General features: G+C 51.3%; 1 protein-coding gene across 2 annotated transcripts in view; it reads right to left on the bottom strand.

Annotated features, from left to right (window-relative positions):
• Positions 1 to 1,685: 1,685 nt before the first annotated feature.
• Positions 1,686 to 25,560, bottom strand: part of LOC119965920 — a 156,136-nt gene continuing 132,261 nt past the window's right edge. For both annotated transcript variants that reach the window (XM_038796932.1, XM_038796933.1), the window contains 3 exons: positions 24,863 to 24,970; positions 11,134 to 11,217; positions 1,686 to 2,909 (listed from right to left, as the gene is read on the bottom strand). In XM_038796932.1, the coding sequence (XP_038652860.1) occupies positions 11,153 to 11,217; positions 24,863 to 24,970 (173 nt within the window). In that variant the 3' untranslated portion in view covers positions 1,686 to 2,909; positions 11,134 to 11,152. The remainder of the gene's footprint in view (positions 2,910 to 11,133; positions 11,218 to 24,862; positions 24,971 to 25,560) is intronic.

Here is a 25,560-nt window from a genome sequence, read left to right as displayed (position 1 = left end):
TGGCACATCATTAGCGGGCCTGACCTGGTATTCTCTGGGGCCTCCACGATTCTCTGCTTCCTGGGGGGAATTCCCAATGGCAAGGTCACTTGTGCTTTTAAAAACCGGGAAACAGGCGCTGTGGCTGATGAGTGAGAGAGAGGAGGTAGGACATGCAGAGGCGCGACCATGGGTTGCGGGTCCTGACACTGGCTGGTTTGGCTGGGGGACGGGTCTGGGAGGGCTTGGGGTAACCCCCGATGGGACTGAGGCAGTGTCCAGGCATGGACCGCCTTTGCTGCAGCCTGCAAGGCAGCCATCTTGCTGCACTCCCCACTGACCGCCCAGCTTGGCCCCTGGTTCTGAAGAGTGACACCCCCACCCCACCATCCCTGTACCCCAGCCCCCATCCTCTGCCATAACGCTCCCCCCCCAACCAGTCACCACCCGCCGGCGGGGCATTCTGATCACCTCAACATTCACTGCCGGGGGTGGGATGAGAGCACTGGCCAAAGGCACGTACACCGCTCCCACAGTGCCCTCCCCACGGCTGACCAACCCCCTCTGCAATCCCCTCTGGGATACAAACCTGCTGCATGATGGGGTGTGAGCCCTGGATTGGCAGTAACAATGGGTCTGGTCCATGGGATGGAGGATGATGACAACCAGCTCTGCGATGAGCTCTGGTGCTCCATTTCCTTTGACTCCTGCCCACAGTAGCACTTTCCACTGTCCACCTGAATGATCCCTGCATGTGAGCTGGCCATTCTATCTCACAGTCCCATCAATTCCCTGGGCTGGTGGAGATAGGAGCGGTGGAGGGGGAGGGGGGGAACAGTGGTGAGACACCAGAGCGGTGAGCGCTGGCTGAACTGCGATCCCTGAGCCAAGTCCACCCCTGAAGTCCACACATTTCCACCACCACCCGCGCCCCCTCTGCAGCCAGCCCAGCCCACTCCTCACATCTATCTGACAGAGCACCGAGGCAGGTTATAACATTGTAAACATCTGTGCACAGGTGTTTAATGTGAAAACATATACACAGATATGTGCCCTAGCCTCGATCACTAAACTGTGCCCTGCACGCATGCCAACTTAACTGGCGTCTATTTTTCTGCCCTTACGGCCGTACACTATGCCTAACTGGATCCCCAGATGGTACAACAGGAGTGGAGGCGGACTGCTGTCATTCCCGCCCTGCGACATGGGTCCCCTTTGGTGGCCATCTTCTGGGGCGACCGGGCATGGATGAACCCAGCTGCTGCTCGGGTATCCCAGGTGGGGTAGTGCCACCTTGTTCTGCCTGATGCCCACCAAATTCACCAGGGATGGGGGGGGGTTAGTCTGAGGTGCTGTGGTTTCTGGCACCTCCCTTGCGGGAGTCACCGGCACGGTGCTGACCACTGTTCTACCGTGCCGCTCTAATGCCCAAATGACAGCAAAGATATGTTTAAAATGTGCCACATAGAACAATGTCCCACAAATAACGTGTTGCACTATACCAAAAATAATAAGTGCAGTAATATTCTATACAAAAGTCTGGTCATAAAAAACACATAACAAGTGCTGTACAATGTCAGATAAGTACAGTAACACACCACACAAAAGAGTTGCAATATAAACATGTTTTATGTATTGCAATATACTACACATAACAAATACTGTAAAATGTCATACGTAATAAAGTGTAACATACTATACATAATCAAAGTTGCAATACACCACACACATAACAAGTTTTGAAATATATCACATTTAACAAATGCTGATAATAGACTACACTAAATAAGTGCTATAATGTAGAACACATAATAAGGGCTGCAATGTATTACACATAGTAAATGCTGCAATGTCAGTGAGCAATCAGTTAGTACCATTGGCATGTGGTAACTGGGAGAATCAACCTGGTTTGGTTTTAAATAGGGTTGTGGGTTCATCATTCCAGTCAACTCCCTATATGAGGCAGCAAGTTGGGTTCCAGCACCAACACTTGGCAGCTTACTCCACTCAGATAAACAGTACGCTGAAGAGTGTTGGACATATTTACAAATGGAGGGAGGTCTAGTTATACGACAAACAAACATACTTCAGCTGCTGCAAGGTGTGTTGGGCCAACTGACAGTGAGTTCTATAACCACGTGGAACTTTAATAATAAATAAAAATAATCTTTATTGTCACAAGTAGATTTACATTAACACTGCAATGAAGTCACTGCACAAAGCCCCTAGTCGCCACATTCCAGCGTCTGTTCGGGTACACAGAGGGAGAATTCAGTAACCATTTACAATCCTAAAGTCTCCACGGACATATTCAGGACAGCAGAGCCACCAATATCACCCTGTTGCTCAGACGGATCACAGGTTATTCATGCTGAGTGCAGTTGATTGGCTCTGTTGTCTGTTAGCTTGCTTGTTCTCCTCAGCATTCCAGTATTGCCTGATGTGCCCACACTGCTGTGGTACCTGCCATGCCTCTGGCTCTAGCTTGGTCTGTATACCCTTTATCACAACAGCATTCTGGCAGACATAGCTGCCCAATGGGCCTGACTTGCTGTACCAATTTTACTTGAAATACATGACTTCGAAATCTGGTTTGTGTGATTTGTTCTTAATAAAAATGGAAACATCATGCATATTTAATTGCAACAATATTTTAACCTTAAGTTTTTTAACTTAACTGTGTCTTTCTCCACCGATACTGCCCGACCTGTTGATTATTTCCAACGCATATTTCTTTTACATCTATTTGAATGTGGATATTATCCAGTTTATTTCCGATTAATTATGACCAATACTAAAGTATCAGAGGAATGTTTTGTAAACTGGTTTAAGTGCTGATGTTGTTCTAGTATGTTGCTTAACATTCACAGGGAGAGCAAACACCATCGCTGTCTTCAATGTGGCAGCTAATGTCCAAACTACTAAAGGATCTGTGGAGAAGAAGAAGCCCGCTTTAGGGAATGTTTTATCTGGATTTTAGCTCTCCAGGATGTAAAACAAGTCAGGGGGGTGATCCAAATGGAGAGAAGGCAAAGTGATTGGAAGTTTATGTGGCTAGATAACTTGTCAAGTCTTAATGCATAGGAATATGTTTCAAAGCTGAACAGAGATGCTCTAATTTCAACAACTTGTTAAACTATCTGACAGCTCCCAGGCAATCATTCCCGTTCCAGCCTCCCCGAACAGGCGCCGGAATGTGGCGACTAGATCATTTTGTGGTAATCCAATATCTCAATCAGTTAGACCTGCAGGAGTGGAGAGTGTTCTTAATGCATGATCAGCAAGACTGATTCATAAAACTGAAGGGGTAGGTTGATCATTTGGGGCTTGGATTCCTCTCTCTCAGCCCCAGGCAACCTACAGCCTAACGCCTGAACGGGTAGGTCGCTTCCTCTGGATGTATGGACTAATGGAGATAGAGGTCGTAATTCAACCAAAAAATTTCTAAGGACGTTGTTTAACAGCCATGTCGCCCCCTCGCTCCTGCATGACGCAGCCATAAGATCGCATCATGAGGTCAAAATTGGGAACTGCACCGGGCACCAATCCATTTGCGATCTAACTGGCCCGCCCCGTTGGCAAGAGCCAAAACCTGCTGCGGTCTGGCCAGAATCCAATAATCACCAATTAAAGCCTATCTCCATATGATTAATGGGAACAAACCCCTATCTAATGGCCTTCCGTGATCTAACGGCCTCCCTAGCAAGCGGTCAGATGGGCTCCAATTAATACATCTTTTTAAAAATGTGACACCGATCCGAGGAGGGGAGTAGCCACTTTCGATCCTGGGTAGTGAGCGCGGGGACACTGATTTTGCTGGCCAAGTATGTGACGGGGGGTGGGGGGGCAGAGAGAGCCTTGGTTGGGGGGTGGGTACACCATGTCACCCCCTTGATCGTAATGGGAGCAGCTCCGGCAACTGCCAATTTTCCCCACCGACCACCCGTAACCCTCACTGACTGTGACGGCCTCCAGGTGCACAGCCAAAGGCTATTGCTAATCGGGAAATGGCAATCATAGTAATGTGTGCACTTCATGGGCTGGATTCTTTGCCCTGCCACGCCACATTTCAGGTTCGCCCCGCCGGCGGGATGCTCCGTTACGCCGGCTGGTCAATGGGGTTTGCCATTATGGGGCAGCCCCACGCCGTCGGGAAACCCCCAGGCTCCTGGCAAAATGGAGCATCCCGAAGGCGGAGAATCCAGCCGTATAGCTCCAAAGTGGATTCCCGTGGGTTGACGTGCCATGTTGCAGGTGAGAGTTATTGCCTAGCATCCCAATCAAACTGTGAGGCCTGGACACTTTGCCTGACACCGGAGGCTTCAACAACACATAATCCAACATCCAAACACCCAAGAGCTGGGCGTCAGCATTGGAGACATCTCTGAAACCAGAGGGTGGATCTGTGCACCGGGGAGGGAACCAGTACCTGGTCCAGATAACATTACCAGCAGGTATCTGGGGTACAGGGTCTGGGGTCCGATGCCCAGGGTGTGGTGATACAACCACTGTAGATATGTGTGCTTGCAGTAGGGGGATGTATGGCCGTACCTGTAATACAGGTTTCTCCGGTAAGCCCCTGCCGGCTAGCTCCGCCCACAGGGAGCTTGTGTATAAATATGCGCTAGCTTCACTGAGATACTATTCTACAGCTGCCGGCGGCGGAATAGCATCTCACAGCAATAAAGCCTCTCTTGTACTTCACTCGAGTCTTTGCGTACAATTGTTAGCGCCACACAGGGACTCCCCTGCAGCCAAAGGTGTGAGTGCAGGGCATGTTGGGTGGCACTCTGAAGGATGGTAGGTGATGTGAGGCGTGCCATGTGGAACAAGAGGGTACCGGGCTGGAAGCCATAATGGATTGTCCATCCTTCACCCCCAATTTCTTACAGATATTACATACAGAAGCTGCCCTCACGGTGCTGTTGGCAGCCCAGGCAGCCAGATGCTGGAGGAGGCAGTGACCACAGCGCCGACAGAGGCTTGAGGAGACAGCTCATGTGCAGGGTCCCATCACACCCTGAGGACCTGGCCACCCATCAAGCCAGGGAGGGACCCAGAGGGGGAGGCCGGTGCCGGCCCAAGGTGTCGCTGGTCTTTCGAACACATGTCAGGCAGCATGTGCCGCAGGAGACACCGTTTTATCAAGCTCTCTTTGTGGACTTGGTACCGCGTGAAGGAGGAGGATACCTGCTCCCAGTGGCTGTCAAGGTCACCGCAGTGCTGAACCTCTACGTTCCAAAATTACTCCAGGGCTCGAGCAGGGCTTGTGCGGCGTATCCCAACCAACAGCCCACAAGTGCATGTGTGAAGTCACGGATACCTGTTTGTCCAGACAGCTTTGACATATTGGACTGGATTCTCCGATTCTGCCGCTATGTTCCCAGGATCTGTCTGGTCTTATAACGAAAAAGTCAGTGGCGGCCCCCGCACCGATCCTCCGCCCAGTGGGGGGCTAGCAGCCGCATTGCGTAAAGCCACTTTACCTGCGGATACAGCTGCAGAATGGCCAGGTCTGTGGTTGCGCATGCAGACGATGGCGGCTTCGCCATGCAACATGGCTCTGGATGCGCGTGGACCATGCTTGCCAAAAACTTCCCCCTTTTAGCTCCCTCGCCAACCCCAGACCACCCCCCGCCAAAGGAACCCTGCCAGCAGAACAGCTCCCCCACAACCCCCCCCAACCCCAACTGTGGCGGCGCTGGACACAGGCCGCAGCCGCCATGCGAGGTCCCCGAATGTTGTGAGGACACGCGCCCCACACCGCCGAAGACTCGGCCCATCGGGGGCAGAGCATTGTGGGAGGGTCTCAGGTGACTCCCTGAAGCCGTCCCGATGGCATACTCCTTGAGTACACCATTTTTGAGGGGGCGGAGCATTGGAAAAACAGAACCGGCCTCGATTCCAGCGTAAAGACACATTCTCCGGCCAATCGCCGAACGCGATTTCGGCATCGACGATTGGAGAATCCAGCCCATAAACTTTGTCAAGGACCAAGCCCAACAGGATACCTGAGCAGCAGAATTCTCCACCGTCACCGGGAGTCTCTTGATCCAGGGGGTAATTGATGGCATGCATGTTGCCGTGCGCACATCTGGGCATCAGAGAGCACCCTTCATCAACAGAAAGGGGTTCCACTACCTGAACGTCCAACTTGTGTGCAACCACCACATGAATATCATGCACGTGTGTGCATGCTTCCCAGGCAATGTGCATGACAGCTACATCCTGGGGCAGTCGGAAATCCCTGAAGTCTTCGAGGGACACCCCAGGATGACCGGTTGGCTCTTGCGGGATAAGAGGTATCGGCTGAAGACCTAATGACACCAGTATGGAGGCCGGAGACCGGGGTGGAGACCCGATATATCGAGTCCCCAGTGGCCACCCGAGCTTTCATTGAGCTGCTTAAAATGCGGCTCCGATGCCCTGACCGCACCGCAGTACACCCCCTGGATGGTCGCCCACTTTGTGGTGGTTTGCTGTGCCCTCCGCAACCTGGCACAATAGAGGGACAATGTGCTGAAGGTGGAGGAGGAACATCCGAGGAGGAGGAGGACGGGGAGGCACGGGACCAAGAGGACAAGCCCAGGGGGGGTCCACAGGACCATCTGGGGGAAGGAGGATAGGGACAGCAGTGGGAGTGTGTCATGTCCAGAGAGTCAGGGAGGCCCTCATCCTTGCCCGCTGCACATAGGACACGGCTGGGTCCATCATCTCACCCCCTCCCATCCTTCCCACCCATCGTCCCACTACATCTGTACCCCTATCACCCACATGGCCTGCCTCACCACACCCCCACCCTGTTCCACCATCCCAGGGTCTGCGTTACATAACTCCAGGGTGATGGGCCTGTGTCGGCACTGTCAGCGGGGTCAATGTCGAAGACTGGAGGGTGATGATAACCCACTGTGAGTTGAGCACTGATGCTCCTCACCCGATGCCATAGTCTGACTCCTGTTTGTCTGCTAAGTGCACGCTCACGCCCATCAACGAAACATGATATGCCTTCGTTGCGGGGGACAAATCCGGGAGCACCGGGCCGGTAAGCTGGGGCAGGATTTGGAGGTGGTTCCGCATTGCAGAATAATGTGACACAGACTTCACATGTCTCGGGAGCAATTGTTTTACAATTGCGACCCCAACTACCCTGAACCCTGATGATGCTGCCCCGCCATCCCATCACTCCCCTCGTTCCCCACCCCAATCCATTCTCTGTACCCCTGGATTGAGCCTCAAACTTAAACCTTATTGAGTTTTTTGAGAAGGTGACCAAACAGGTGGATGAGGGTAAAGCGGTTGATGTGGTGTATATGGATTTCAGTAAGGCGTTTGATAAGGTTCCCCAAGGTAGGCTATTGCAGAAAATAAGGAAGTATGGGATTGAAGGTGATTTAGCGGTTTGGATCAGTAATTGGCTAGCTGAAAGAAGACAGAGGGTGGTGGTTGATGGCAAATGCTCATCCTGGAGTTCAGTTACTAGTGGTGTACCGCAAGGATCTGTTTTGGGGCCACTGCTGTTTGTCATTTTTATAAATGACCTGGAAGAGGGTGTAGAAGGATGGGTTAGTAAATTTGCAGATGACACAAAGGTCGGTGGAGTTGTGGATAGTGCTGAAGGATGTTATAGGATACAGAGGGACATAGATAAGCTGCAGAGCTGGGCTGAGAGGTGGCAGATGGAGTTTAATGCGGAAAAGTGGTTCACTTTGGAAGGAGTAACAGGAATGCAGAGGACTGGGCTAATGGCAAGATTCTTGGTAGTGTAGATGAACAGAGAGATCTCGGCATCCAGGTACATAAATCCCTGAAAGTTGCCACCCAGGTTAATAGGGCTGTTAAGAAGGCATTAGGTGTGCTAGCCTTTATCAGTAGGGGGATTGAGTTTCGGAGCCACAAAGTCATGCGGCAGCTGTACATAACTCTGGTGCGGCCGCTCCTGGAGTACTGCATGCAGTTCTGGTCACCACATTATAGGAAGGATGTGGAAGCTTTGGAAAGGGTTCAGAGGAGATTTACTAGGATGTTGCCTGGTATGGAGGGAAGGTCTTATGAGGAAAGGCTCAGGGACTTGAGGTTGTTTTCGTTAGAGAGGAGAAGGCTGAGAGGTGACTTAATAGAGACATATAAGATAGTCAGAGGGTTAGATAGGGTGGACAGTGAGAGTCTCTTTCCTCGGATGGTGATGACCAACACGAGGGGACATAGCTTTAAATTGAGGGGTGGTAGATATAGGACAGATGTCAGAGGCAGTTTCTTTACTCAGAGAGTAGTAGGGGTGTGGAACGCCCTGCCTGCAACAGTAGTAGACTCGCCAACTTTAAGGGCATTTAAGTGGTCACTGGATAGACATATGGATGAAAATGGAATAGTGTAGGTCAGATAGGCTTCAGATGGTTTCACAGGTCGGCGCAACATCGAGGGCCGAAGGGCCCGTACTGCGCTGTAATGTTCTACGTTCTATGAGTTCCGGATGCCCCTGAATCAGCTGGCTCTGCCAGCCCCGGCGGCTCCTCAATGTCTGCATCGATACCCTCAGCAATGCCCCTCTGTGAGCAGGCCATGCTTTGCAGTGCCTCGTAAATGTCCACCTGCATCTAGGACATGGTCCTCAGCGACAAAGACATGGTCTGGAGTGCCTCAGCATTTCCCCACCTGAGATTGTGACATGCTCCGCAGCATCCCGGTAAGGTCCACCTGAAACTGGGACACGTCCCCAGCGACTAGGATATGCTCCGCAGTGATTGGGAAAGGTCCACCTGTGTCAGGGACCCCCAGTGATTCGGACATGCTGCCGAGGCACTCAGCCATAGCCGTCACTGACTGAGCTACTCCTTGGACACCTCCATGCGTGGAACTGACATCTTACTTCAGGCTTTCCACTGCGGTCATCACCCTAGCAGCGTTGGCCTCAGTGCCACTCTATCTCCTGGGACTTCGTCAATAGGCTGTGGACCTGCTGGAGTGTCGCTGACACCCCACTCTTTCTCTCACAGCCGCATCCTATCCACTGCATCAGCTCTGGGTACACCCAGTCCAGAAGCGCAGCATTTGACTGGCACTCAGCTGGGTCCTGGGATCCAGCAGATCTGTCACCCCCGGACGTTCCTGCCTCCACCTAATGCGCATCAGCAACGATGTGATATTCACCAGATTGTGCCTCAGAAGCCTGGCCACTACTTTCGCCTGCCGAGATGTGTGTCTGCGCTGGTGGAGGGTGGGGATGACAGCCATGACGCGATTATGGTGGCATCCTCGGAACTCTCCTCCGCGGTGTTCTCATAGGCGGGGGCCAGCACAATCGGATGCCGATCCTGTGGAAGAATGGACATGTGGTCAGTGGGAGGGAAGGATCAACATGATGGCATGAACAACACATGTGTGACAGGTCATCTGGGTAAGTGGATACTCACTTCTGCAGCGAAGGCCAAGCTCGACGCGGTAACCGATCTGTCTTCGGCCACCCCCATTCCTGGTAGGGGGTCAGGACCCTGAGGTCTGCAACCCAACCCCCCGTGCTGGGCCCTCTTCCATCTGTTATGGGCCAACTTGATCTGCAGGGACACAGAGAGAGCAACGTGAGCCGTACGCGTCATGCATCGCAGCGGGGTGGGGGTGGCAGACAGAGCACCGCTGCTGGGCCTGGGTGGGTTGGAACACATTATGGTGTTGGGCAGGGGTGGTGCCTGGCGCATGGACGTCAGGCAGGAGTGGGGGTAACAGGCGGGAATGGTGCCAGGGGCCAATACCACCTCACCCGTGCAGCCCAGTGGAGGTCATTTTGCTTCTTGAGGAAATGGGTGGCAGTCCGCCTTGTCACACACCCCAAGCTGACAGCCACTGCTACTCCTCCCAGGTGGCACTGGCTGTCCTGTGGCTGATCCCCCGAGGTCTGGACACCACCGTGTTCAACAGCCTGGACAGGTCGGCAGCTCCGAATCTTGAAGCTGATCTACGCGATGGCATGGCTGCGTACTGTGTGGGGTTTGCTCTCTGGTAGTGGTTTAAGTGCTGCTCCCCCTCGTTAATAGAGAGCTGCCAGACGCAGTCCAGGCGAATCAGCCGGCAAGACAGTCATTTGCGACGTGACGCCTGTGGGGACTCGTTAAGCGGACCAATTAATGTTATAAACCGGTGATGGCCCTGCTGGATCAGCTGTTGGTAAACACTTGGGGGGCGATTCTCCCAAATGGAGCCCAGGTGTTCGCGCCATCGTGAACGCCGTCGCGTTTCATGACAGAGTGAAACGGACCCGTGGACGACCGATTCTGTCCCCCACTGTGGACCAGAACGGCACTGAAGCGGTTCACGCTGCTCCAGCCTCCCTGCCCAGCACCAAATGAGCGCCGTGCCAACCCGCGCATGCGCAGTTGGGCCACGCCAACCTGCGCATGCGCGGGGGACTTCTTTAGCAACGCCAGCACCGACTTATCATGACGTCGGTGTTCAGGGGCCGGCTGCGGCAGAAAGTAAGCCCGGGAGGGGAAGAGGCCGGCCCGCCGATTGGTGGGCCCCGATCGCGGGCCAGACCCTATCCGAGGGCCTCCCCGGGGACGGAGCCCCCCTCCCCCCCCCACATGCCCCCCCCCCCCCCCGACCATTCGCGCAGAGTTCCCGCCGGCAGCGACCGGGGTGAACGGCGCCGGCGGGACTCTGTTGTGTCTGCTCGGCCCATGCAAGCGAAAGAATCAGCGGCCCTGCCGATTCCAGCGGCCCGTGGCCAGTGCCGCGCCAATGCAAATGGCGCCGATTCTCCACACCTCGGAGAATCGCGTGCCGCCATCGGGGTGCGGTTGCGCCGATTCTCCGTCCTGGCGCGGGGCTCGGAGAATCGTCCCCATGGTATTTCCTGCTCTTTAGCTCACTTGCAACGTGTTTGGTTAGATTGCACCCCAAGTGTCATTTTGGGCGGGTTTGGCGGAGTGTTTCTTGTTGGCTTTTTGGGCTTCTCAACCACATGGTGCGGCGCCAGTTTTTCTGCTTAAAAGTCCACAGATTCAGTGTTGGCGTCAATTAGTCTCAGAAACTGAGAATCCAGCCCCTTATTTCTGATTGCTACTCAGTGACTCTTATTAAAATGTGAGTTGACATGTTGTGAGGATATAATCAAAATCCCTGTATTCAGAATCCTCGGAAATATACGTGCTAGTATTTTACCTCCAACAGTATACAGAGCTCAAATTGTAGGAACCTTCCAGCTTGATGGCACTCTAATGGCTCTTTGGACTTTCCATGACATCACTGTAGAAAAATATTTGAGACATGAATTAATATGCGAGCAATCAGCATTTTTATCACAAGTATTTATGATCAGGCCTTAAGAGAGTTGCCATGACAACGATAAAGGCTGCTTGACGAGGCAACGCATGATCAGCATCTACACCGAGGAGACTGATGAGTTTTAGGGGTAATTCAGGATTGGCTGCCAGCTTCACGAAGGAAAACAGCCAATTAAGATCATTAAGAACCCAACGAGGGAAAATTGAACAGCTTTGTTGCCATTTTGCCACTGGCTCTCTCACTGAATATGGATACCACCACCACCTCAATGTTGAGTGCTGTTGTGATCTCTGACCTATTCAGCAGCACTCACCTCTTTGGTGAGGACTCCGAGGCTCCAGACCTACTGCCCCTCTGGTTGGGTCTGCAGCATTGGGATCCCGTTAACTGTACTTATATGGATACATGGACAGCAAGTGCGGAAGCAGCCAAGAAAGTCAACTCCTGGAACATTGTGCTGTTAGGTGTACTGCCAGCAAGAGCAGGATTGGGACCCCCACTTGGTCATCTGGATGGCGGGATTCTGATATCCGGAGGAAAGTCCAACCCTGGGTTTTGAGAATTTTAGTTAAGGTGTTGATTAGGATTCAGCGAGACTGTTTCATCAGCAATCTTGCAAGAGGTGGCAGCTGATTGGAAAATTGCAGGCAGTTCACTGTTTACATAGGTTGCCAGCCAGAGTCACTGAACCCTCCACCTCTATGTCTCAAGTGGAAAAGTAAAGTTGAAGATAAAAGTATTAATGGAGAGGGAAAATCTTTGTTTGTAAGACACTTATTTCCCAGTTACCTCTAATAGGCTTGATTATCCATCATCCCATTATTCTAATTTTTAATTATCTTCTGGAAAAGATTTAATTATGGAAGGAAGCTTAATGATTGGACATTTGATATGACGTGGCGATGCCGGCGTTGGATTGGGGCGAGCACAGTAAGAAGTCTTACAACCCCAGGTTAAAGTCCAACAGGTTTCTTTCAAATCACTAGCTTTTGGCGGACTGCTCCTGAGGAAGGAGCTGTGCTCCAAAAGGCAGTGATTTGATACAAACCTGTTGAACTTTAACCTGGTGTTGCAATACTTCTTACTGGACATTTAATAGATAAGGCTCTACAATCTTGAGACGTTTTGATAGGGTAAATAGAGAAAATGGGTAAATAATGAGAGGACATAGATTCAAAATAATTACCCAGAGTGTAGATAAGAAGAACTGTTTAACGCAGAGTTGTAAGGTTCTAGAATGCTGAAATGGTGGAGGAAGCTGTATCCATAAACAATTTTAAAAGGCAGTTGGCTCCGTGCTCAGGGATGAGGTACTTCCAGGGTTTCAGACAAAAATAGATGGCTTGAGACTAAACATGGCTGTACTTTCAAAACGCCAACACAGATTCAATGGGCTGAATTGCCTCTTCTGTGCTGTAAATGCTTATGATTTTAATAGGCATAATCGATCGGTTCCAAAAATAGAGTTTAATGATGGAAGCAGTCTTATTGGATGGATATTTAATTAATAATAAATTAATAATAAAGGTTTAGTTTTGGAAATGTGTGGTGCTATTATTTGGTTGCCTGAAAGCAACGCCCAGTGACCTATTTTCTAATTTCTACTCAAATGGATTCAAACTATTTCTCATTAGAACCTATATCATCTTTCACTACCCCGTAATGTTATCCTTACATATCAGAGTACACCTTTCCTTCCTATCTGTCCTTCCGAATACTCTGATGCCCCTGGATATTTAATTCCCAGATGTGACCACCCTGCAGCCATGTCTCTGTAATGGCTACTAAATCTCACTCATTCACAATGATTTGTGCTATCAACTCATTTACCTTGTTTCGAATGCTACGAGCATTCAAGTAAAGTGCACTTATGCTAATTTTTCAACCTTCCTTTTTAATCCTAACACCGCCATTAATAACATCTCCTGAGTTCTTCATATTTTTTTCCTGTCGTTGAACCCTAATCCCCCACATGCTAACCTGCTGCTTCGCTAACCATTATTCTTCCCGTAGTTTCATACATCCCTTCCCCCCACTTGCTAGTTTAATGTCCTTGTGACCACCCTATTTATCATTTCCGCGACAACACAGGTTACAGATTGGTTCAGGTGAAGACCGTCCCAACAGAACAGATCCCTCCCGTTCCAATACTGGTCCCAATGTCCCATGAAAAGGAACCCCTCTTCCCGCACCACTCCTTTAGCCACCTGTTTACTTCCCTAATTTTTCCATCACTACCCCAATTCGCATGTGTTGCAGGTAGTGATCCTGAGATTATCGCCCTTGAGAACCTGTTCTTTAATTTAGTTCCTGGTTCCTGATAATCCACAAAAAGGTCCTCTTTCCTAATCTTGGCTGTGGTGTTTGCCCAAGTGTGGACCACAACAACTGGATCTTCCTCTTCCCACTCCAATATCCTTTCAAGCCTGTCAGAGATGTCCCTCCCACTGGCATCGGGCAGGCAACATACAGTGCGGGACTCTCGATCCTGCTTACAAAGGATGCTATCAATCCCCCTAATTATGGAATCCCCAACAACTACCACTTGTGTTTTCCTGCTCCGGCTTGAATGGCCTACTGTACCACGATGCAGTGGTCAGCTTGCTCATCCTCCCTACAGCCCTTCTCAGCATCCACACAGGGAGCAAGTACCTCATACCTGTTGGACAAGGTTAAGAGCTGAAGCTCCTCCGTTTCTGAATTCAGGATCCCTCCACCTGCTACATCGGCAGTCATCACACCCTGCTGTCTCTGACCACTGACCAACCTTGAGGTACTTAATCTACAGGGTGCAACTGCCTCCTGAAACAAAGCGTCCAGGTATTTCTCCCCCTTCCAAATGTGCCGCAGTGTCCGAAGCTCAGATTCCAGCTCATCAATTCTGAGCCGAAATTCCTTGAGCAACCATGTGGTCACTGCAGCTCGCAATGAGATCGACCAGTTTCCACATCATACAGCTGCAGCTCATCACCTGCCCAGCCATCTATACCTAGTTAATTAATGTATTAATTAGTTTTGCAGTGTTCTCCTTCAAATCCCGCAGACTAACCACCAGTTGATTCAGACCATGTGATCTCCAGGGCGAGGTGACAAAAGCAGAGTTAAAAACTAAGGGTCAAAATGGGAAGAAATTCTGGGAAAATTCTCTCCAACCCCTTGTGGTGATTGAGACAAGTCCAGGAGATCACAGTGGCCAGGATGATATTGAAAATGAACTCTCGCCTCTCTCCCCGCTATACAAAATGAACTTTCTCCATGCTTTTTGAAATGAATTCTCCTTTCTCCCCAAGCTATTCAATATGGACTCTCTACCCGCTCCCCATGCTCTTTGAAATAAACTCTCTCCTCTCTCCATGTGCTTTTTGAAATTAACTCTCTCCTCTCTCTCTCTGTGCGCTTGTGCTTTGAAATAAACTTTCTGCTCTCTGCCCACGCTTTCATCTGCTGCCCCAGTAGAGGTGTCCCTCATGGGACCGGCTTTCCCCGTTCCCAGAAGCTGAGTGAAGGCCCTGAGCCTCGCTCTCTATATATCTGTTGTCCTTTTAGAAGTGTCCCTCGCAGGTCTGGTTGTCTCCGTTTCCCGAAGGCGAGTCTGTTTTTGTCTGAGTTTGTTGAAAACTCACGGAATTTTGTGGTTTTATTCCCTTCATAAGTATCTTGAAAAGCAAACCTTGCCAACTTTAAGCAAAATGTTATCAGTCCCTTACCAGATTGTACCAACATCTGGGCATCTGGTCCAGGATGATAAAATTGTACCTCCTGTTTGGGCATGAATACCAATGGAGGACCATCTCCAAAGTAGTTTCTATTCGCCACCTGCCACCAAAGCCTGGACTTACCTTGAAGTCTGGTCCATGGCTCATCTTCTTTAAGGTCTGCCTGCAGACCTAGCTGTAGCCATCCTTCCTGGTGAGGATGGAAGTCCTGCCTCAAGTCTAACCACCCCAACACTAACTCCAACGAATACTGGTTGCAGGGTGAGTCAGGAACATGGAGGCAGACATCCTCCTCAGTTTCACTCAGAGGACAGAGACATTGCTTGCAACTGAAATTCCAGCTTATGATATGATCTATTGCTGAACTTGATTAATCTGTAAGCCTTGCCTCAATTTTGTCATATATACTCATTGGTTAGTAAAGAGAGCTTTGCAGTGTTGACTGCACTGGGTTACATAAGAACTAAGAACATAAGAACTAGGAGCAGGGGTAGACCATCTGGCCCTTCAAGCTTGCCCTGCCATTCAATGAGATAATGGCTGATCTTTTGTGGACTCAGCTCCATTTTCCCGCTTGAACACCACAACCCTTTATTCCTTTATTCTTCAAAAAACTATCTATCTTTATCTTGAAAACATTTAATGAAGGAGCCTCAACTGCTTCACTGGGCAGGGAATTCCACAGATTCACAACCTTTTGGGTGAAGAAGTTCCTCCGAAAATTCAGTCCTAAATCTACTTCCCCTTATTTTGAGGTTATGCCCTCTAGTTCTGCTTTCACCCGCCAAGGGAAACAACCTGCCCGCATCTATCCTATCTATTCCCTTCATAATTTTATATGTTTCTAGAAGATCCTCCCGCATCCTTCTAAATTCCAACGAATACAGTCCCAATCTATTCAACCTTTCCTCACGATCCAATCCCCTCAACTCTGGGATTAACCTAGTAAATCGTCTCTGCACACCCTCCAGAGCCAGTACGTCCTTTCTCAGGTAAATAAACTTAGAGTACCCAATTATTTTATTTTTCCAATTAAGGCACAATTTAACGTGGCCAATCTACCTAACCTGCACATGTTTGGGTTGTGGGGGTGAAACACGGACAGTGACCCAAGGCCGGGATTCGAACCTGGTTCCTCAGCACTATAGTCCCACTACTGTGCCACAGTGCTGCCCATATCTTAGTATTCTATTTGGTTGGGTGCCTTTGTTGTGCCATAGTTAATTTTGGTGGTTCGTCTGGTTTTCTTGGCCGGGATTCTCCGACTCTGCCCATTCTCTGGTGTTGTTTTTCGGTGGCCGGCAGGATTCCTGCCACATCGGTTGGGGGCTGTTGACAGCGGCCCCCCCAGCGATTCTCCAGGCCCCGATGGGCCGAATGGCAGTCGAGTTTTAGCCAGTCCCGCCGGCGTCAATTACTCACCTCACGCACGGCGGGACCTGACAGGTGTAGCCACCTGGGGTGGCCACTGCCCAACACAAAATGGAAGATTGCAAGGAATGCAGGGAAAATGGACATGTTGGAAAGCAAGCAGCTTGCAAGGCGGTTGTATATTGGGACGACTGCAGAAACCAGTTTTGACTATTGCAGAAACCAGACAGCACTGTGAAAAGAAACCAGTTAACATACTAATGAGGCAATACCGGTGAGTCCCAGATACAATGGACACAAGTTAAGCACAAAGCAATACATTCTATGGAACGCCAGACCCTGTGGCGCCAGAGAAGCCCAAAAACAATAGGTCCCAAGAACCGCCCCAGTGACCAAGGAACTGCCCTATGGTTGGGGGGTTCAAACATATCGATTGGGAAGAGACCCAAACGATTCCAAGCAGGTAAGGGAGTCCGCCCAAAGGGGCGCAGACCCCCTGGGACCTATAAAAGAAAGGTCCCACACATGGTTCAGTCTCCTGTCTCCTGGCTCCTGTCTCCTACTCCAGCCGTCGAGCAGCAGCCACCAACAAGTAAGTGCCTAACGACGACCGCTACCAGAAATAGGCACTCCTGACCCCCTTTTCAATTGATAACAATCTTAAGTCTGCAGACCAGAGCAGAGCAAGAGGCCTTGTTCCCTGACCCAGCAGTTCCTTCGAGATAAGTATTAGTTGTTTAGCGGTAGGAGTAAGTTTAATCCTTTAGTGTGTGCATGGGTAGTTATTATAATTGTATTATAATAAACTCTAGTTGTTTGGACTTACTAATTGGTGTACGGTTTTATTGCTTTGAACTTCACTTTGAAGCTTGTGGCGGTGTCTTTACGGCACCTGGCGACTCCAGAGCTTAGAACAAGAAACAGAGCCAAATTGAGTGTTAAGCACACTCACCCAGAATGACCAACACAGGTAAGTATGTGGGGCTGTCCTGTGGGGGGTGGGGTGGGGGGGGGGGGGGGGGGGGCACGGGGTGGATCCGACCCCGGAGGGGCCTCCCGGTGGCCTGGCCCGCGATTGGGGCCTACAGATCCGTGGGCGAGCTGGTTCCATGGGGGGGCCTTCTTTCCTCCACGCCAGGCCCCTGTAGGCCTCCGCCATATTGCCCAGGGGCCGGCGCGGAGAATAGAATCCTCATGCATGCACGTAAATACGCTGGCCGTTCCGCGCTTGCATGAACTCAAGCTGGCCCTTCGGCGCCGGCTGGAGCGGTGCAAACACTCTGCCATCAGACTAGCCCACGAAAACCTGGAGAATTCATCACTTTCGGTGGCTGTTGACACCGGAATGGTTGGCGCCGGTTTTCCCGCCGGCATTGGGACATAGCCCCATTTTCGCAGAATCCTGCCCCTTATGTTTTTCATAGAGATTTGGTACAAACATCATGGATGGGATTCTCCATTGGCTGATGCCGAAATCGTGAAATGTGATTGGGCGGAGAACAGGCTCAGACTCCAAAATTGCAGCAGGCGACAATATGGCACCAAATTGCAATTCTCCGTCACCTCGATGGTGGCATCAATGCAGTTCAGAACGCATGTACAGTAATACCGTTTGCATGTCATTAACGGGCACAACCCGCTATTCTCTGAGGTCTCTGCGATTCTCCGCCTCCAATGGGCCAAGTTCCCAATGTTCCTCAATTGTGCTTTTAAAAATTGTGAAACCGGCATTGTGGCTGATGAGGGAGAGAGAAGAGGTAGGACACAGAGAAGCACAACCGTGGGCTGCCGGGCCAGACACTGGCCAGGCTGTCTGGGGTGAGGGAAGTGACGGTGGAACTTGCTAAGTGGCCGGGGTGACCACAGGGCTGGATACCACGGTGCCCAGGCATGGACTGCCATTGCCACTGCCTTCAAGGCAGCCATCTTGCTGCACACCCCACTGCCGACCCACCTTGACCTCTGATTCTCCAGAGTGACACGGGCCGTATGGGTACCTACACAGCCGGCCATCACCTACCAGTGGGATATCAGGCAGCCCACCAAGGGCAATGCCCACTTTAGCCACTACAGGGGCGATGGGTGGGGGTTCAGAGTATACCGCTGGCAAGGGCAATGCCAGCCAACAGTACCCCTGGCATCAGAGACAGGCCCCAGGCCTCCATGATGCCAGCCACCGACGGGGCCGTGGGTGCGGGGATGAGGACGTGCAGTGGTGGAGCCCGCAGTGTCAACTGGGGCAATGTAACCCAGTGGAGTTGGTTGGGCTAGGGTTACGTATCATGCTAACATATTGGCCTTTCAGCCCTTGAAGACAATGGATATTGGAATTCAACCAGCAATGGTTGCATTTTGGCTGGTCGCCGCAGCTCTCGGGGATGCCCTGTGGCTGTATGAGCTGGCGCTGCTGGAGGAGGAGAAAGCTGCAGCAGTAGAACCTGCCGCTGAGCAACAGGAGGCAGACACCCAGGATAGAGAGCCTGCCGCCCAACAGGCCGAGGAGGAGATGCCAAGGAGGCAGTACATGAGGCCTTGTGTGCACTGGCCGTGCCTGTCATTCGAGGACGTGCGAACCTGGCATGACGTTGAAGACACATGCTGAGCAGGGAGACAGTGCGATATATCTGCCAGATCATAGCACACCTGGCACCGGAGGGTATGGAAGGGGACCCCCGCTCCTGGTGGGGGTCCAGGTGACGGTTGCCCTGAACATTTGCGACGGGGTGCTCCCAGGCGCCGAGTGAGGACCTATCCAGGATCTCACAGACCTTGGTGCAAAGCTGGATCCATGCTGCCATGGAGGTCATGCATGCACAGGCGGCTCAATACATCCACTTCAATGTGGATCGAGCCCATCGGCATGCCCAGGCAACGGGGTTCGCACTATCAACGGGAGACTTTTGGTCCAGGGGGTGATCAACAGGATGCATGTCTCCCTACGAGCACCTGCAGATGACAGGCCCCTTGACACAAAATTAAATGGGTTTCACTCGAACTTGCAGCTGATATGTGATAATCAGCTGTGCATCTTGTTCATCTGCACCCGACGCCTTCATCCTGGCACACTCAACCATTCCTGACACACTCAAGACAGCCCTCCTCCTCCCCTCCTCCCCCACCTCCCCCTCCCTTCCTCCTCCTCCCCCCCCCCCCCCCCCCCCCCCTAGGTTTTGGAGCTTCTATATGAGCTTGGCTAGGATTATGGTATTGAAGAAGCTGTAGTCAATAAATAGGAGTCTGATGTAGGAGTCCTTGTTGTTGAGATGCTCTTGGGAGAAGTGTCAGGGAGATGGTGTCTGCTGTGGACCGGTTGCGGCAGTGTGCAAATTGGAGCCTAGACAGGCAAGGGAGGCCACATGACATGTGTGCCAGGGCTAACATGCACAAGACACTGATCGCCTCGAGGTTCACCAAGTGGAGAAGGGCACTGGCCAGGGGCACGGACACCGCATCCCACCCCCCCTCACTTTCCCCCCCTCCCCCAACCCCCGGCCACCCTCTGCCTGTAACTCCCTCCATGATACATATCTGCCACACTACAGGGTGTGGATGATGACAACCTACTCTGTGATGAGCTTTGGTGCTCCACAATATTTGCCCACTGTAGCACTTTCCACCACCAACCTGGGTGACCCCTGGATGCGAGCTGCCCATTTCAATCACACAGTCCCATCAAATCCCTGAGGTAACAGTGGTGGGGACGGTTGGAGGGGGTGTGTGGAGGGTGGGGAGCCTCAGCCACCCACAACGTCTGCCTATTTCTCCGACCCAACGTCCGGTCATTCGCCTCCTCTGGCCAGCCCACCTTCACACCCATCTGACAGAGCACTGAGGCAGGTTGAGGCAGGTTGTATCAGTGTAAAAATGTGACAATCTACTTACAATTGTGTGCCCTAATCCCATAACTAAACTGTGCCCTGCACCTGTGCCAACTTAACCAGTGTCTAACTTTCTGGCCTTACGCAGGAGCAGGAGTGGAGGCAGCCTGCTGTGATTTTCGCCCTGCGATGTAGGTCCCGTTGGTGGGCGTCTTCTGGGGAGACCAGGCCTGGATGAGCCCGGCTGCTGCTCGGGTGTCCCAGCTGTCGTGGTGCTGCCCTGTTCTGCCCGCTGCCCACCAGGTGCATGAGGGACGGGGGAGGCGGGGTGAGTCCGAGGCAAAGTTCCCCCCCAACTTGGCGCTGCAAGTCCTGGAGACCTGCTCAGGGCTTGTCCCATTGACTGTGCCACCACTTCTGAGTTTATACCACATCAGCCAGTAACAGCGCAATCTCCCTCTGGGACTGGGCCACCTCCCTCTGTGCCTGCACCACGCCGGCCATCACCTGGGCAATGCCGCCGATGCTCTCAGCCATTTCCTGCTGTGACTGGGCCACATTCAGAAGCACCGCTGCAATTTCCAGGTGGCTCTGGCACATGGTTGCCTGAGAGGGCAGCCCTATTCTGGGCCTCGGCCAGCGTCTGCACAAAATGGTCTGCACAACATGCTGGTCCATAGCCAAAATCGTCACTTCCAATGCCTCCACCGCGGACACCACCTGTGTGCTGTTGGCTTGGGTGAGACGATAGGTCCGTACCACCTCCTGCTCCTGCACGCAGGTGCCGGTTGTTTGTTTGCAACCACTCATGCAGTCCCTGGCGCTGCGTCTCCACAATTGATGGGACTGTCTGTTTCAGAATCAGGAAAGCTGTGTGGACAGCAGCTAGTTCCTGGGGTCGGGGCACACTCCGACCGCCCGCCCCTTCAGCTATTCCTACCTCCACCTGCTGCACCGGATCAGTTGTGTGATGCGCACCAGATGGTGTCCCAGAAGCCTCTTCACTAGGATGGGGGGGGGGGGGTTGGAGACAGCTGTGACAGGAGGTTAGTGTCATCCTCCGACCCGAGTTCCAGGGTGTCCTGCGTCTCGGGTGGAGGGTTGACGTCGGAGCCGCTCTCACAGTCGGTGCTCGGCTCATGGGGCAGCTCTGGCTGTGGACACTGGATAGGCTCGTCCCATCTTCAGCAGGTCCTGCAAGACACAAGACACAACGTGTGATTAGACCACGGGCTGGAGGAGGAGACGGGTGGTGTGGGTAAGCGGGTTGGTGGTGGTGAGGGTGGGGATGGTGTTGGGTGAGGATTGGTTTGGGGGTCAGGGTAGTGTTGGGGGGGTGGGAGTTGCCGAACATATCACAGGGAACTGCAACTCAAAGGGTTCTCGCCCGTTCCTCGCCCGTGGCCGAACTCCTCCCTGGCGACCTCCCTTTCCTGCGGGCCACCGGCCATTCCTAGGACCCTCTGCTCTGCCATGGTGAGGGGCCGCAAGTTCGGGCGGCTTTCTCCTGCGGGCGGCGGAGGAGGGCGTGATCGTGGACCTGGCACCGTTTTTCATTAGAATTTATTGTGCTCTACATGGTTCTGGCCCTTAATAGTAGCAGAATCGGTGCAGGTGTGGCACTGATTCTTCTGTTGTGAAAGTTCATGGATTCTCCTTTGGCATCAACGCTGAGGGCTGGATTCTCTGTTCTGTGCTGACGCCAGCATAGAAAATGTTGAATTTCACAACAGGAAATTTGGCAGCGACCCCGCAACGCTTCCGGTACTGGTGATGGGCTGAAACCCCTGCTGCCTGTGCTGAAAATGGCGTCCCAGGCTGCGCATACGTACGGCTGACGGCCTGTACCAGTCATGCCTTACAACATGGCACCGACCATGTGCGTAACATAACCCACAAACCGCGGCCCCACATCACACCCCCTGGCCACCCCCCACCAGTGCCCCCAGCCTCAGCAGACACCCCCACCCCCCCCAGCCAATGGCATAGATCCCGGCCGAGCGTGGAGGCGCTGGACACAGTCCGGCAAGCCTGTATCCCGCACTGTTGAGACCACACGTGTCTCGTGTCATCGGGAATTTGGCCCATCGTGGGTGGAGCATCGCAGGTGGGCCGGCCGATGACACGCCAACGGCGTTGAAAAGGCACGCGCCATTTTGGAGGGGGTGGAGCATGGCAGACCTGCGTCAAACCGATACTGGCCCCAATTTCGGCATCTGAGCCCATTCTCCGCCCAATTGGCAAACACGATTTTGGGGTCAGGCTACGGAGAATCCCGCCCTTAGTCTCAGGAACGGAGAATCTCGCCCGAGGTTTTATTCATGGATACTTCCAGGGCAGGAGTTTCACACATGGCAGTTTAATGGATGAGGAAGAACGCATGAATCCAAATTGGCACGAACAAAGGGCTGGATTCTCTGGTCGCCGATGTCAAAATTGCGTTTCGCAATGAGCCGGAGAATCAAAGTTCCCGACCATCGTTTTCACGATGCTCCGCCCCCTCCAAAGTGGTGTGCTTGCAGAGTATGCCACGCCATACATCGATGGCCTCAGGACATTGCCTGAAACCCGCTGCCCCAATGCTCCGCCTCCGACCGGCCGAGTTTCCGACGGCATTGGTCGCATGTGGTCTTATCCATCAGGAACTCGGTGTGGCGGCTGTGGACTCAGTCCAATGTCACCATAGTCGGGGAGGGCCAGTCCGTGGGCAGGGGGTCTTTCTCAGGGACTGGGGCACAGTTTGGGAGTGGTCTGGGGTGCGCAAGCCGGCCAAAGGGGGGGGGGTGTACTACTTTGCTGGGTCCGCGAGCGGCCTCCGCCATGTTCCACAGCTGCAGGCCGCCTCCGTAAACATGCGTGGTCACGGACCCGTCAATTCTCCAGGCTGTATGTGCTCTATGCTGCCGGCATACTAGCCCCCAGCCAAATGGAGGATCAGTGGCTGTTTTATGCCATTTTGTTCTAGCGTAAAACCCTAGGGTTCTAAAACTTGGAGATGTGGAGTCATTGGTGATGATCTTTCAGGAATCACTGGAGGCAGGAAGGGTCCCAGAGGACTGGAAAGTAGCTAATGTAACACCGCTGTTTACAAAGTGAGGGAGGCAGAAGATGGGAAAGTATAGGCCGTTAGCCAGACTTCGGTCATTGGTACGAGATTAGAGTCCATTATTAAAGATGAGATTCCGGAGTACTTGGAAGTGTATGATAAATTAGGGCTGAGTCAGCATGGCTTCGTCAAGGGGAGGTCATGTCTGACAAATCTGTTAGAGTTTTTTGAGGAAGCAACAAGGAAGTTAGACAAAGGAGAACCAGTGGACATGATTTATTTAGATTTCCAGAAGGCCTTTGACAAGGTGCCGCATAGGAGACTGTTAATAAGTTAAGAGCCCTGCATGAATAGAGGATTGGCTGACTGGCAGAAGGCAGAGAATGGGGATAAAGGGATCTTTTACAGGATGGCAACCGTTGACTAGTGGGTCAACCGTTACCTCAGGGGTCGGTACTGGGACCACAACTTTCCACAATATACAATAATGATCTGGAAGAAGGTACTGAAGGCACTGCTGCTAAGTTTGCAGATGATACAAAGATCTGTAGAGGGGCAGGTAGTATTGAGGAAGCAGGGGGCTGCAGAAGGATTTGGACAGACGAGGAGAGTGGGCAAAGAAGTGGCAGATGGAATACAATGTGGAAAAGTGTGAGGTTATGCACTTTGGAAGGAGGAATGGAGGCATAGACTATTTTCTAAATGGGAAGATGCTGAGGAAATCAGAAGCACAAAGGGACTTGGGAATCCTTGTTCATGATTCTCTTACGGTTAATGTACAGGTTCAGTCGGCATTTGGAAGGCAAATGTAATGTTAACATTCATGTCGAGAGGGCTAGAATACAAGACCAGGGATGTACTTCTGAGGCCATACAAGGCTCTGGTCAGACCCCATTTGGAGTATTGTGAGCAGTTTTGGGCCCCGTATCTAAGGAAGGATGTGCTGGCCTTGGAAAGGGTCCAGAGGAGGTTCACAAGAATGATCCCTGGAATGACGAGCTTGTCGTATGAGGAATGGTTGAGGACTCTGGGTCTGTATATGTTGGAGTTTAGATGGATGAGGGCCAATCTTATTGAAACTTACAGGATACTGCCTGGCCTGGATAGAGTGGACAGAGAGAGGATGTTTACACTTGTAGGGAAAACTAGAAGTATAGGACACCATTTCAGACTAAAGGGACAATCCTTTAAAACAGAGTTGAGGAATTTGTTCAGCCAGAGGGTGAATCTGTGGAACTCTTTGCCACAGAAGGCTTTGGAGGCCAAATCACTGAGTGTCTTTAAGACAGAGATAGATAGGTTTTAGATCAATAAGGGGATCAGGGGTTATGGGGAGAAGGCAGGAGAATGTGGATGAGAAAAATATCAGCCATGATTGAATGGCGGAGCAGACTCGATGGGCCGAGTGGCCTAATTCTGCTCTTATGTATTATGGTCTTATGGCAAAGCGCCACCGTTCCCATGCTGGCGTGGGGACATGGCCTCAGAATCGGAGAATCCAGCCCAACATTTAAAGTAAATGTTATATAGGAGAAAACGGAAAGAATATACAAATTGCATAAAACTTTTAATAACCATAACAATCAATTAATTAATATATCCAGTATAATTATTCATTTTATTGTAGAAAAAGTGGCAACAGAATCAGCACTTACTGTACTTCAGAAAGAAGACTAATAGTATCCCTACAATAAACACATAAATCACCACTGTAGCTGCAATTGTTCCTGAAATGTCTCTCACAAGGACCTGGCATTCTGTAACTGTAGTAAAGAATAAATATTGTTTGTCAAATTACCATTTTATAAAATTGTACCTCAATTTTGAATTATTAATATAAAAATAAATTTATTGGGAAACATATGGGAAAACTAACAAATAAATTTCCTTTGAACATGTTTCATATTATCCTTTTTGATCAATACAACTGTAATTGATTTGCACATAATTTACATGATATGGCACACAGTGGTACTGAATGGATAACAGAAATGACCATAAATAACACACAATATAGATATCCTTCATTTGGTTCAAACTAAAACACCAGAAATATCAATCTGCACACTTTGATCAAAATACACAGACTGGTTGGAGTGGAGAGGAGCTATGGAGCCACATTAATGACAATTATCTTGGATCTCCAGGACTCTGTGGTGGGCTGTGCAAATCAACTCCCATTTTCCCCCAAATTACACAGAAAAGGAAATGAAATGAAATGAAATGAAAATCGCTTATTGTCACGAGTAGGCTTCAATTAAGTTACTGTGAAAAGCCCCTAGTCGCCACATTCCGGCGCCTGTCCGGGGAGGCTGGTACGGGAATCGAACCGTGCTGCTGGCCTGCTTGGTCT

Source organism: Scyliorhinus canicula, chromosome 5 (assembly GCF_902713615.1).
Source record: "Scyliorhinus canicula chromosome 5, sScyCan1.1, whole genome shotgun sequence".
NCBI classification, from domain to species: Eukaryota; Metazoa; Chordata; class Chondrichthyes; order Carcharhiniformes; family Scyliorhinidae; genus Scyliorhinus; species Scyliorhinus canicula.
Note: the sequence above shows the minus strand (reverse complement) of the source record. Positions and strands in the feature narration are given on the sequence as shown.